The sequence below is a fragment of the Quercus lobata genome, chromosome 1 (assembly GCF_001633185.2).
Source record: "Quercus lobata isolate SW786 chromosome 1, ValleyOak3.0 Primary Assembly, whole genome shotgun sequence".
NCBI lineage: Eukaryota > Viridiplantae > Streptophyta > Magnoliopsida > Fagales > Fagaceae > Quercus > Quercus lobata.
Window position 1 is genome coordinate 25,510,972 of NC_044904.1, and position 14,862 is coordinate 25,525,833.

Below are 14,862 nucleotides of genomic sequence, written 5' to 3' on the forward strand. Positions count from 1 at the left end.
GAAAACAAACTCTGTCCGTTTAGTTGATTTCAAACCCGGTTTGATTAAAGCCCAATCTGATCCAATGCTACTGCAAATCCATATCTGCCCACACTTAAACCCATCAAACCGAAGACACTTTAAGTGTAAACCCAATCCAAACAAGCCCAAGCCCATTTCATACATTTAGGCTTAAAAAAAAAAAAAAAAAAGAGCTAAATTACAAATTTCCCCCTTTAAATTTGCTTAAAATACAATTTATTCTTTTGACTTCATTTTCATTCAATTAAGTCCTCTAACTTTCAATTTTGTTAATGATCATTTCATAGTCTTTAACTATTGAGGACCCCACAAAATGATGTAGTTTTGTATTAAACAAAATCAAAACTTAATGGTGCAATTCTAATAAAGACTAGCGGGAAAAGTGAATAGAATAAAATTCAAATTTAAAAGGCTGAATAAAATAAAATAAAAGTTAGAGTACCAAATTTAAATTTTAAGGAAAATTAAATAATGCAAATTTTAATTTAGCCGAAAAAAAAAAACCAAAAGTTCGTAGTTTTTGTATAAAACATTTGAATAATATTACATGTACAAACTATTTCATAATATTTTTATAAGCTATTATTGTTACCAATTCTTACTGATTCTCATTTAAATCAACCATTAATATCACTTTTTACTTATCAATAACTGTTCATTATATAGCAATTTGTTAAAAAATTTGCATTTTCCAAAACGTTTGGTCGTTTCCCGGTTTTTAAATTGCCGTTTTAGTTGCACCAAATGTTAAATTTTCTCTCACTGTATTATCCTCCTAATGAACACCCAAGTCTCAACACTCATCAATTCACATTCACATTGACATGGCCCTCTCTTCCCTTCGTTTCCCGCTCTCCCCAAACCTCCTGAAAACCCCAACCTTCAGTTTCGCACTTCTCAGAATCCCAATATTACCCCTAACAACACCATACTGCTCAACCTCAACCTCAACACCATTGAAAAAATGGGAACCTTTCCGCAAAAAGAAAGTCGTCCTGCGAATCGGCTATGTCGGAACCGATTACAGAGGTAGGTCACCTTTTTCTTTTCCTTTTACAATTCTATTATATATCCCATTTCATTTTCATCTTTTTTCTTCTACTTCTACTATATATACATATTTCTTTCACTTTCAGGTCTACAAAAGCAAATAGAGGAACACGCATTATCCAGTAACATTCTTCCTTTCTTTTTTAATTCATTCCTCTATATACTTCTTCTTTTTTTGGGTACTTTTTATTAAGTTATTTTTATTTTCATTTTGGCCTTTCATGTTTGATTTCGTTTTCATATTGGCATTTTTTTTTTTTTTTAATGAAATAGCACTTAACGGTTAGATTACTGACGAAAATGGAAATTAGGGTTGATATGAAAATGGAATAAAATATGAAGGGCTAAAATGAAAACAACCTCAAACTTTAAGGACAAATAGTGTGTAATGTACTACCTTAATTGGCATGGATGGTGTGTGGAGGGGTTCTTGCTAAAAGCGTTACAATTTTGATTATGTAGCTATTGAAAATGAATTGGAGACCGCCATCTTTAAGGCCGGTGGTATCCGCGATAGTAATTTTGGGAATCTCAACAAAATTGCTTGGGGCAGAAGTAGCCGTACTGATAAAGGAGTAACTTATGAATTCATATTCTGTTTGATTAGTTTGTTTGATAGATATTGAGCTTTTGATGACATGAAGTTGCTGAATTATTTGATGTTTTGGGGTCATTGATATGTTTTTAGGTGCATTCCTTGGCAACGACGATATCATTAAAAATGGAAATCCCTGATAATGCATGGAAAGATGACCCTCATGGCCTGGCTCTTGCGAATCACATTAACTCTTATCTTCCTGAAAATATTAAAGTCTTTTGCGTTTTACCATCACAGAGGTGAGACCCTGCCATTTTTCTTCATAAGAAAAAATCCCATGAACTTTAATGTTAAGAATGGATAATGTCTGATATCTTGATGATGTAGTAGCAACGTGAGTATGTTCTCCATTTACTTGGGGGGGAAAATGCTACTTTATTTGACTTATTGCATACATGAATTGGGTTAAGATTATTTCATTAAGTAATTAATTGTATTTGCTTCCTAAATTACTTTGGCTCAATCTTCCCGTTTGTCACAATTTTGCCTTTAAATTATGGTTCATAGAGTCATACTTCAGCAGAAAGAGAGATCATTTAGTATAAACAAAATTTCTCAAATGTTATTATACTACATGATTAGATGAAGGTCAGATTGTTGACTTATGATTGTTAAGCTCTTGAAGTGTTTGCTTTATTGTCAGAATTGCATTTGCTCATGGTTTGAGAAAAGAATACAGAAGAGGTTAACTGTTTTAATTTACTTAAAAGTCTGTAACTTGTAGACTGGCTCTTGTTATGAAGTTCTGATTCCACAAGTCTATGCTGCTCTCCCATTATTTCTTATAATTTTTTTATTTAGATATGCTTTTATGTTTTAGGAGCTTTGATCCTAGAAGGGAGTGTAATCTTCGGAAGTATTCTTATCTCCTTCCTGCTGAAATTATTGGAATCAAAAGTTACTTTGGCGGAGCTGAAGCTGATTATCATATATCGGACTTCAAGGATATATTAAATTCCTTTGAGGTATGGGGAACTTGTCTTTCTTTTTCACCTTAAGCAATGTAAAAATTATCTTTTAGTAATGTAAAATATTATCAAGGATACATACTAATGAAAATTTCAATATTGCATGAACTAAAGTTGTTTTCAGCAGTTTTCAGCCGTTAAAGTTGTTTTCTGCAGTTTTACGTGCACATAGCTCATAAGTAAATAAATCGAAAATTTGTTCTCTACATTTTGGCTTTCTTGTGGGGGAATGCTCAATTTTGCATTACCTCATATCGACACAATCCTGGATCAGCCTCTCGAGTTAGTTTCTTCACTCTACGTTTTTCTCATAAGCATGCTGGCATGCTTTTGGTGTAGTTTGACATCTTCTCATATGATTGATATGGTGTTTACACTTTTTGATGCAAAAAAGAAGCTATGATGAATTGGGAGGAATGATATATAATTGCTTTCTCTTCTTTATTATTGGGTTTTGGTTGATCTAGGACTTGTTTAAACCTTCTTTTAGAACCCCTTACAGAAGGCTAGTTCTCTATCTTTTTTTTTTTTTTTTTTTTTTGCCCTGGCCTTTATGGAGAATAGTTTCTTCTACTTATGGTCCATAAATACTGTCCATTTCATTATTCTAGAGGTCACTTGTAGACTGAAATTTATATTTTTGGGTATTTTGTTTATAGGGAGAACATCCTTTCCACAATTATACGATACGGTCCAAGTACAGGAAGCAGTTTCCTGCAAAACGATCACTTGGAAATGGCAGTGTTCCTAGTAGAGCAAAGTCATCTGGTGAGGCATCAGCCTCTGAGTTTGAGGAAAGTGATGGAGAAGAAGATGTTGTAATTGATGGGGCAATTGCATTAGATGTTGAGAAGATGAGCAAAAATTCTTCAGAATCTAGTATTTCTCAGGAAAATCTAGCTGACACTTGCGATAAGAATAAGAATGGTCACAATACCAATTTAGTTCGTGCTAGGTGGCTCCATGAACCTGATGATATGGACAGGATAGGTGCTTCCCACTTCAGAAAGATCTCTTGCTGTTCTTGTGGAAAGCTGGAGAAATCACTTGGATTTGCTTACATTGAGGTTTCCATATGGGGAGAGTCTTTCATGTTACATCAAGTAAGTTTTCCAATATAACTGATGGAAAATATTTAATTTGTTTTCTATGCCATTTTTTTCTACATGTTACACTTAAAGAATTTAGATATGGAAGCACAAACAAGTGTAGACATAATTCTTTCTTTAGTTACATTTGGGTGCAATTTAGGGTCATAGTAACTTATTGTTATTGTTGTTGTAGTTTTTATTGAGAATACAATAATAATAAGTGAGTTTTTGCCCCAAGGGGAGGGGAAGAGGAAATTCGAACTAGTGACCTCTGCTTCATGAGGCATGGCCCCTAGTTGATTATGCTACCCTTGGGGTTTGTGATAGTAACTTCTATAGGGAGGATTTGCCCATTTCTAAGGACAAGAGTTTTTCAGTAATTAATTTACATGCAGTACCTTAAAGTCAAAATTTCTCTCATACGTGGGGAATTCATTGTTTTCCTACTCAAATCATTCCATGGGGGAGAGCCCAAAAGATTTATACCACTTAAATAGAAATATGAATTAAACTGATACCTAAGCAACAGCTACTATCTTCTTTTTGCCGAGCAACATTCACCATCTACTTTTTAGAAGATTTGATAAGCTTTGGCTCAATGAAGCTCTATAGTAGGTTCTATCATTTCAATTGCTATTTGTTAAGAAAGATATGGCTAGAGATGTAATGAGCCAAGTCCGAGCTTTATTTCAAGTTCCATTTTGTAGATGAGCCAAGCTCATGCAGTTTTTTTCCCCAGTTTATAAACAAGTTCATGAACATAAGCTTGAAGATAAATGATTCAAGCTTAAGCTTTATTGATATAAACTTGCTAGTTATGCTTGCCAAGGACTTGGAATGAGCTTGAAAAAAACACACAAGATTTTTCAACATGTCATCCTTGTTTACTTACTATTTTCTTCATCTAATGGATTATATCTCTTTTGTTTATCCTCTAAAGAATATGGATAATGGATTGTTTGTTAGGCTCAATATTCTCTCTCTGTAGCTTTTCATCAGATATAAGTGACTAGATTTGATTCTCTCTCTCTCTCTCTCTCTCTCTATATATATATATATATATATATATTCCTTTTCTCATTCTAGGGATTCAGCCTTTTGCTTCCTTGACTTATTCGTCTATCTTGTCTCTGTAGCCTGTCAATGGGCTCTAGGTCAAATGACACTTCCTCTCCTTTTAGTTGCAAGGTAAATGGCAAGGGTATGGGTTCAATATTGACTAGGTGAGTGTAACTTACCAATAATGGGGGAAAAAAAAAAGAACAGATTATTTCTTTTAACCTCCACCACTATTAACAACACTGCTGATGACTCCATGTGTTGACTGATCCATCATGAGGAGATCTAGAGGTAAGAGACAGAGCCTTTGAGCCTCCTTTTAGCATCTCCATTGCATTACTATTCGACTGGGCAAGCCCAAGCCCACTGCTCTTCCCACTGATTTGCCATCTATGATTCTATAATCTACAATTTTCAGCTCTTTCCTCAATTTGGTTATTATGAAAGTGTATGAAAATAGAATAAATAATGTTATGTTGAAATTCTCATTACTTAAATATTTGTGTTTTTCTTTCTTTGTATCTATCTAGACATAATATAGCTCTCTCTCTCTCACACGCACACGTACGCGCGCACACACACACAAACATGAGTGAGCTTGATATGTACTGTACTGAATCATTCTGTTCTGTAAATTACCATTCTAGAAATATGTAATGCGTGGTTTCTCTGACCTAAGTGATATCCCAGCATCCAGTAATTGTTAGATATTGCGTAAAAACCTTCCCTATCCTATTTACATGTTTGAGGACTGTATGTTTCAGATTCTTTTTCCTCTGCTTGTTTTATTCAGTTGATTGTACTTTAGTTCAGACAGGATTTGAAGTTCTGAGTATTCATGAGGCCTTTAGAGTATGTTAATAGCTATGATTTGGTTCTCTTGTACCCAGTGAAGAAATTTACAATAAAGAAGGCTTATGTGATCCCATTATTTTTACTAATTCATTCCAGTCTTTTAATATTATTTATTATCCATTTTAATAGATCCGCAAAATGATTGGCACAGCAGTTGCAGTAAAGCGCAACTTACTCCCCAGAGATATTCTATCATTGTCACTTACTAAGTTCTCACGTATTGTTCTACCACTTGCCCCATCTGAAGTTTTGATTTTGAGGGGAAACAGTTTCACTCTGAGAAACAAACCGGGGGATGTGAAGAGGCCTGAAATGCTAACAATGGTTGAATCAGAAGAAATTTTGAAGGTGGTTGATGAGTTCTACACATCTGTAATGTTGCCTGAAGTTTCAAAGTTCTTGGACCCTACGGGTTCTCCTTGGAAGGATTGGGTTGAAAAATTGGATGAACATACAAGCATTCCAGATGTACAAATAAATGACGTCAGGAAAGCTTGGAAATTATGGAAGGAAAAGTTTCAGAGTAGTGGCAATGTTGCATCAGTGATAAATCAATGAGACAAAGGTAAATTGCTAATAAGACTTGATTGTCAAATTAGTTTTACTAGAATTTTGTTACCTGGTTTATTTATAAATGATTTTGGCTAAAACGTTTTAGCAGTTAGCATCCTCGTTATATATACATATGTACACGTTATGTCTTGAACGTTGCCACATCAATTCTTGAAGACTGTTTCTGTCATTTGTCAAAACTCAATGATCGGCTGAATGCTGATGTGCCCTTAATGTTTGACTAAATGAGGAAAGTGCCTTCATAACATGATCTGTTGCTGTATTATCAGTCAAAGGACCAAAGCAATTATCTCTCAGACCTGCATGAGAAGAAACACTATCACTAATGATTTTTTTTTTTTTGTGTGTGTGTGTGTGTGTGTGTGTGTGTGTGTGTGTGAACTAAAAAGGATAACTAGCACTAATGATTGAATATTTGATACCATGTATCAATTTTATTGGCTGATTGGATGTATCTGGAGCTTGGAAGTATTAGGATAAAGAAGGTACATGGAAGTAATGGCAATAAATAGCTGAGTAGGGTTGTCTGGCAAATTATGGCATATAAAAGAACTTGAACAAAGTTTGAGAGAATATCATCCTTCAGTCATCAGTCTTGTCTTACAGATGAACTCGTGACAGTGCCCACTACATGTATAAAAACTCAGATTGTGATAAAATAAATAAATAAATAAAATAAAAACTGAGTTCAACTTTTTTCTCGGATATTCCTTGACAGGATCCTTTTCTTTTTGTCATTCAGTTATGATGATTTTTCTATAATTATTATTATTATTATTATTATGTTGGTTTAGTGTTGATGCTATGTGATTACTAAAGCATAATTTATCTTCCTAGTTCTTACCAGGGATTTAGATAAGGTGTAATACCCTAGATGTTGCACTTGATGCAATAGTAATACACGGTTGAGATTGAAAGTTTAAAAAAGAAACTTTCAATCTCAACCATTGCATAAAAAAAAGTTAAAAAGAAGTTTAAAAAGTTAAAGTTAAAAAATAAAAGTGGTAAAATTTAATGTGAGTGGATGTAGTGTAATTGCACCCGATGCAATACCTAGCTGTGATTACTAAAGCATAATTTGTCTTCCTAGTTTTTACCAGGGATTTAAATCAGGTGCAATACTCTAGGTGTTGCACCTGATGCGATAGTAATATACGGTAGAGATTGAAAGTTTAAAAAAGAAACTTTCAATCTCAACCATTGCATAAAAAAAAAAAAAGTTAAAAAGAAGTTTAAAAAGTTAAAAAGTTAAAATTAAAAAAAAAAAAAAAAAAGTGGTAAAAATTAATATAAGTGGATGTAGTGTAATTGCACCAGGTGCAATACCTAGTTGTGATTACTAAAGCATAATTTGTCTTCCTAGTTCCTACTAGGGATTCAAATCAAGTGCAATACCCTAGTTGTTGCACCTGATGCAATAGTAATACACGGTTGAGATTGAAAATTTAAAAAAGAAACTTTCAATCTCAAGTTAAAAAGAAGTTTAAAAAGTTAAAAAGTTAAAGTTAAAAAATAAAAGTGGTAAAAATTAATGTGAGTGGATGTAATGTAATTACACACGGTGCAATACCTAGTTATGATTACTAAAGCATAATTTGTCTTCCTAATTCCTACCAGGGATTCAGATTAGGTGCAATATCCTAGGTGTTGCACCTGATGGGATATTGCACTTGATGCAATAGTAATACACAGTTGAGATTGAAAGTTTAAAAAAGAAACTTTCAATCTCAACCATTGCATAAAAAAAAAGATTAAAAGAATTTTAAAATGTTAAAAAGTTAAAGTTAAAAAATAAAAGTGGTAAAAATTAATGTGAGTAAATGTAGTGTAATTACCCCCGATGCAATACCCTAGGTATTGCACCAGATCTAAATCCTTCCTACCAGGGTTTCCATTTCTAGGCTTGGTTAAAGTTGGAGGTACATAACTTTTTTTTCCCAGATACTTTCAGTCCTTGATTTGCGAGAAATTATAGAGTTTTTTGGTAGATTATGTCACTTGTCCATCATTTCACTAAAAAACTTACACTTGTTTAAAATTGCTGAGTTAGTAATTAATTTCTGTTTAAAAAAAAAAAATTAACTAACAATTTTAAACAAATAAAAGTTTTTTAGTGGAATAATAGACCACATCATTTGTCCACCAAGAAATCTTATAATTTCTCTTCAGCTACTGTTCAATTGGGCTTTAATACTGTGGCCTTGTCAGGCCTACTATTTGGAGCTTGACTGGCAGTAGGTTTGACCTAATGGCCTGTGGCTTTGGAGCGTTTGCTCAGTGGCTCGTGTGCGAATATCGCATCTCGAAGCTGTTGCAGAATGACTACTGTCAGAAATATTTGTTCCAGTATATGAAATTAGATTAACATGGAATTTCACCAATGTGAACAACAGAACAAGCTAAAGAACTAATTGAAATGCTCTCTGAAAATTCTTTAGGTGTGGAGAATTAGATCTGCTCTCAAACATTCAAATCATGTGCAAAATTTTACAATTTGAATTAACTCCAACAAGACTGCATAGTACCCGACACTTGTTAACAACAGAGATAATGGAGAATACCAAATCAGCAATCAATAATGTTCAATCCATGAGGGGAAGTTTGAAGCTACATTATATTTAAATAAAACTACAAGGAAGGATACAACGTTACATACATTAATTTCTTTATATATGAGGGTTTTAAGATGGGAGAAATAGTGCAAAAACAAGGAGGGTTAAGTTTTTGGGATTTAGAAGCATTCAACATGGCTTTATTTGCAAAACAAGGGTGGAGGCTACGTACTAAAGACACTAGCATATTCAGTTATCAAGGCAGAGATGTTTCAGCATTTTTCATTCATGGATGCTAAGTTGAAATTAAATGAGTCCTACACTTGGAGAATCATTTTAGAGGTGTAGAATAGGGAGAGGCAATGAATCAATGGTGAGGGGGGATAGATGGTTACAAACTCCAAGCTCCAAGCACATATAAAGTCATAACCCCAAATTATTGGGAGTGGATGAGCCAACTAATCGAAAGGGAGAGAAGAATGAAGATGTTGGGACCAAGAGAAGTTAAAAGAGTTTAGTATGGGAGGTCTGTGAAGCCATAGTAAGAATACCATTGAGTGCATTTAAATCGGCAGAGACAAATGGATTTGGAATGGAACAGGTAATTGGGGTAATGGTAGTTTTAGTGTGAAGAGTGCACATTGGGTAACTTTGTCCTTGAATTTGAAAGAGATTAGTGAGGGCAAAGCTCAAATGGTGACAATACAAGGAAGGTTTGGTTGTCCATATGGGGGTGCTAAGCTAAGATCCCAAATAAAGACAAAATCTTCACTTGGTGTGCATGTCAGGAAATCCTTCCCACGGGAGCAAATTTGATACGTTGATGCGTAGAAATATAACGACGGATTCATGATGCCAAAGATGCCGTTTGTAGGAGAGTATTGTTCATGCTCTTTGGAATAGTGAGGAAGCACAAAAAACTTGGGAACGGTACACTGTTCGAGTCAATTTGACAACTATGGTGCGTTTAATACATTGAATGAAGATTACGTTAAGAATAATAATCTTTATTAGTGTGAATAAAAAATATTGTAATGGAATAACTATTATTATTCATAAGTTTGGTTATTACACATGAAAAGTTTGAAAAAGATGATGTATAAGGAAAATTTATACTTTTGGAAATATATTAATTTTAAGACTTATTATATGCATTAAGAAATAGCTATTACATCTATTTTAAAGAGGAATAACTATATTTTTTTTTAATACAAAATAAAAATTCTACTATATCCTAATTTAAATGTATATGTGTATGAAATTTCTGCTTGGAGACTTAAACCCCGGTCCTTGCTTTCCACATCTCACAAGCACTTATACTTGTAAAGTAACCATCGTGCCAAGGGTGCGCAATGGTGAAGAATAGCTATTCTTTAATTTAAAGAATATTTATTTCTTTGTAATAACTAATACATGTAATAAAGATGCAACCAAACGGCTAAAACTATTCCATTATAGGAGTTATTACACCATACCAAACATACCCCTAGTGTAGTAGAGTTGGCTAAGACATATCCTCACTTGGCTTGAGTTTGTATGGGAATATAGTAGATAAAGGTGAAGCAAAGATAGCAGAATTCTCTTCTGACCACCCATTTTTTCCTCTATTTTCTACCCTTAATAAACCAGGCAGAATGCCACTTTTCTTCCCACTTTTCCCTCCCCACTTTCCATCCACCTAATTTTCACCCCAACCAAAAACTATCTAGGCGTGAATCCAACTCATATCTTAACTAGACACACAAAAAATTGATGATTTTGTTACATGGATAAAGGAAGCTCCAAGCTTCCTACTTGGGGAAATAAAAAATGTTGACGTTTGAGAACAACTCATCTAGCTTTTGTTGAACTTTTTTTGATAAAAGTGTATTAAAGTATACTTATATCTTAAAAAAATTTGAAAAAGTGAGAAAAAAGGGGGGAAAATTAAAATTTAAAAAAACTGTATATAAAAATTAAAAGCTTAAAACTAAAATAAATAGTGAAACTTGTCAATAGTTTTTTACCTCAATGGAATGGTCTAATCTTCCTTACAAGGAGAATTAAGATTCAAACCTCGATTCTCCCATTTACTGTAACAAGTTTTTTTTTTTTTTTTTTTGAATTTATAGAAATTTTTGGTAATAAATTGTTAATCAAGGTACTACTTTAAATTTTTCTATATACCTATTAATAGAGTTATACCAAAAGTAAATTTTTTTTAAAAAATAATAATTTTAATATGCTTATAGTGAGGAACATAGAGGTCAAGGCTTAATGTGATGACAAGTCTTGATGTGACAAGTGTTTTTCGTCAAAAAGTAACAAACCGTGAGTTTGAGTATGAGAATCAACATAAGTAGGAGTTTTATGCCTTGGGTACAACTTTTGTTAATATAAACAAAATTTGTAATTAAAAACATGGCAGATACACATGACGTGACATAATTACAATGAGTCATATGACCTAAGCATAATGTTTAAGACCAAAAATTGTAATAGATGATTAAGAGAATTTAAAATAAATAATAAGACTTTAAAAAAATTGAAATTATTTAGTTATCAAAGTTTAATTTAAACTTCTTGAAATTTTGATAGTTGACTATTACTTAAAGCAAATGACCTTAGTAATTTTTTTTTTTTTTTGGTTGAGAAAAATGACCTTAGTATTTGAAAGCATTTATAATGACTCACGTGAAAAAAGAAAAGAAAAAAAAAATGTATGACCTTGACATAACAAACATACGTTAATTATATAACGAAATGGTGTAGTCTAAGACCATACTAACCCAAGTGTTCACATGAGTTCTATTAATAATTATGGTCATTTGTTGATCTCTATTTTCATAAATGTATATCATAAGAGAAATGCTATATAGTGGGTTGTTAGTGGTTGTTATAGATGAGTAAGAAAATAATTTAAGTTGTAGATTCAAATTAGAACCAATAACAATTTATCATTTATAATTTGTTGTGAAAATTTTGTAGATCTATAGCATTCCTCATTTCATAATCAAGCCCAAATATCATAAGAAGTGATCTAACATTCATGCTCATATAGGTGAAATCTGTCAAGGTGTTTTGATAGTTTTGACTGTCTCATTGATAAGAGCAACAAATTTCATTAAGATTTTTTTAAACATACCCAATCTCCCAAAAATTGCATGATAAACGCACCCACACCATAGTATAAAATTACAAAAAATATAGTGCATTTTTTTACAGCCACCTTATAATTCATTATTTTCATTAAACATAGTTCTTACAATATTTGGTCCCTAGGAACAGCCTTGATGATTGAGAGGAAGTGATTGTATTGGTGGTGGTGGCACCTTGCATCTAGGGACGAAACCAGGATTCAAACTTTTGGGGGCCAAAGTTCTTTGTTTAAGAATTTTAAAAAGTTGGAATATTAATACTAGAGGTTGATAACAATGCATTATTAGCATTAATTTTTTTAAAAAAATCAATAATAGATATTTATAATCAAAAGTTTTGTAAGTCAATTGACACGTCTTGATATTTTTAAGGTTTGATTGAGATTAGACCAACTATTTATTCTATCCACATTATAAAATTTTTTAAAAATCTATTTATTCTTTTCATATAATTCTACCTAATAACTTCATAATGCTATATATTAAAGTTTCTTAAAAAAAATACCAAAACTATAGTTAAAGTACCCGTTTGGATTTGGCGTTTTGTGCGTCTGCGTTTGGAAAATCACGTTTCATTCTTTTTTTTTTTTTTTGTTCCAGCCGTACTATTTGACCAAGTCAACCGTAAACAGTGCACAGGTCCCACAAATTCCATTTTTCAGCCACTTTTTCATTAAAAATGGGTCATACAGCACTATTCACACATTTAAAAATTATTTCGCTACAGTGTTTCAATTTCAGTAAAAATAAGCTCAATCCAAACGGACCCAAAAGTTCAAATCCATGTCTAGTATTACATTAATAAAACTACTAAAATAATGGTTAATCAATGTCATGCACTAATATTCAGTGATAAAGGGTGAGACAATTATTGGTGTCTTGGTTAAGGATTTTTTTTTTTTAAATAATTACTTAGTTAAGATTGAGGTAGCATAAAGATGTGAGATCTTTTCCTTTAAAAAATTGTCATTTTGAAAAAGTAGTAAAAAAAGAAAAGAAAAAAAGGTCTGTTAAACAATTACATGATAATGAATGGTAACTTTGAGTTTTTAACTATGTAAATAATAAAGTTTTTCCCATGGCTACATTAATTTAGCTAAGACACAAAGATTATTACCAATAGACTAATCACATATATGCTATGGTGGCAGTTTAGGTAAGACACAAAATAGTAGATTGTTGTTGTTTTACACGTGTATTACATTTATGCATGCATGTCAAGTGTGTCCCAAAGTTAATAAAACATTAAAAATTAATAAAATCCTATCATTCAAAAAATAAATAAAAATTTTTGACAGGTTGTGTCAAAAGAGCAGTAGCTCTTCAAAAAACAATTTTTTTTTTTTTTTTTTTTTTATGGATTGAGTTAAAAACACCAACTGATCCAAGTTGCTAGTGATACTAATTGGTGTGTGGATGGAGTGATTGATAGCATAGGAGTTGTCTCTGTAACTATGGAGTAAAGTTATTTGAGAGAGACAAAGAGCTCTCAAATGAAAGGTAGAAATTGGGTAAAGATTATTAGGTTTTTGTGATTTGTTTTGCTAGGATTTATAATTGATTTGTTATATATATATATATATATATATATATATTTTACTTAGACCGTGTCCAAATATTTTTTTTAATTATTGAATATGTGAATTGTTTTGTAGATTTTCCTTATTGTTCGGATTTGTAAATTGTCCAAATGTTTAGCTAAATGTTTCTCTTGATATTTTTGGGACAGTTAGACAAGGGATGATTTGATAATTTTTTTCATTTTTGATTTCATGGGTCAGCTTGTAAATTGTTTGGGAGAGGGGGGCCAAGTATATTAATTTTAGAGCTAAATGTATATTTTTAATGCTAGTATATATACTAGGGAATTTTTTTTCAAAGGCTTGGGGTGGGGTGCATGGCCCCCTCAGCCCTAAGGTAGTTCCATCCCTGCTTGCATCCATGCCAACTACACAAAGCCGAGGGCATGAGGAAGGCATGCCATGGGCTGTGCCAGTTCTCATGAGGTAGCAACAGTTTGTGCTGCCTCATTGTGATGTTTAACTACACGAATGGACTTAAAAGGCAGCTGGATGTGGAGGTTTGGTGAGGGATGAGCACGGCAATTGGGTTGGGGGTTTTACTAGACATATTGGCTCAACCAATAATTTCATTGCAGAGCTATGGGGGCTTAGAGAGGGGCTGCTGCTCTGCTGCAACTTAAACATTGATTCCCTTGTTGTTGAATTGGATGCTCAAGCTGTGGTGGAGGTTTTTAAGAATGCTGCTTATGTAAACAATGTCATTTCTCCTCTTTTGGATGATTGTAGGCGCTTGGCAGCTCACTTTCAACGAATTCGGTTTAACCATTTCTACTGCCAAGCCAATCGATGTGCTGGTTTGCTGGCTAGGATGGGTGCTAATGTGCTATCCAGGTTTCAGATTTTCTTTCCTTTAGTAGTCCACCTGTGGACATTTGTAATGCCTTTGAGGATGACTGTAATGGTGTGTTGTTCAACAGGATGTGTCCTGTTCTAGATGTAATTGTTTAGCCGTTTTTAATGCATCGTCTTTTACCAAAAAAAAAAAAAAAAAAAGGTCTTTGGTCATAGTTTTGTAGGTTGCAAACCATGCATGTGCTGTGGGCAGCAATTAAGTGTAATGGAATTAAGCTATGGCAATCTTGTGTGGGCTAGCCTATGAGCAAGTTATTAAGAAGTGGATAGGTTGTGTGTAGGCAAGGTGTTACCTGAATGCATAGTATGTTGAGTTGTGTGAGAAAAACGTGATATAGATTGTCGATGGCATGGTCGAATGTTCCTACAAGTGCTACAGGTTTGAGCCTATATCGGCTTGGGCCAATATATAACTTTGACATTAACACATTAAAAAATATATATTCATTTTAAAGTCACTAAACCTCAAGACTCTTGGCATTAGTTTATCTTATCTAATGATCACAGCTTAGTAAAAAATGAA

At 33.0% G+C, this 14,862-nt stretch overlaps 1 protein-coding gene across 1 annotated transcript; it reads left to right on the plus strand.

The window, feature by feature from the left end:
* Nucleotides 1-799: 799 nt before the first annotated feature.
* On the plus strand, nt 800-6,462 carry LOC115984825 (putative tRNA pseudouridine synthase). The gene is made up of 7 exons (XM_031107827.1): nt 800-1,050; nt 1,158-1,193; nt 1,534-1,646; nt 1,760-1,908; nt 2,490-2,634; nt 3,297-3,740; nt 5,772-6,462. Exons 1-7 carry the CDS (start codon nt 846-848, stop codon nt 6,198-6,200), a joined length of 1,521 nt encoding a protein of 506 aa, XP_030963687.1. The 5' UTR covers nt 800-845; the 3' UTR covers nt 6,201-6,462.
* Nucleotides 6,463-14,862: the final 8,400 nt, after the last annotated feature.

What these genes read in the sequence shown, in the direction of transcription:
- LOC115984825 (XM_031107827.1), top strand. Translation starts at nt 846, where the DNA reads ATGGCCCTCTCTTCCCTTCGTTTCCCGCTCTCCCCAAACCTCCTGAAA. An exon ending in GTAGCCGTACTGATAAAGGA is followed by an intron (nt 1,647 to 1,759) that starts GTAACTTATGAA and finishes ATATGTTTTTAG; the next exon opens with GTGCATTCCTTGGCAACGAC. An exon ending in TGCGTTTTACCATCACAGAG is followed by an intron (nt 1,909 to 2,489) that starts GTGAGACCCTGC and finishes TTTATGTTTTAG; the next exon opens with GAGCTTTGATCCTAGAAGGG.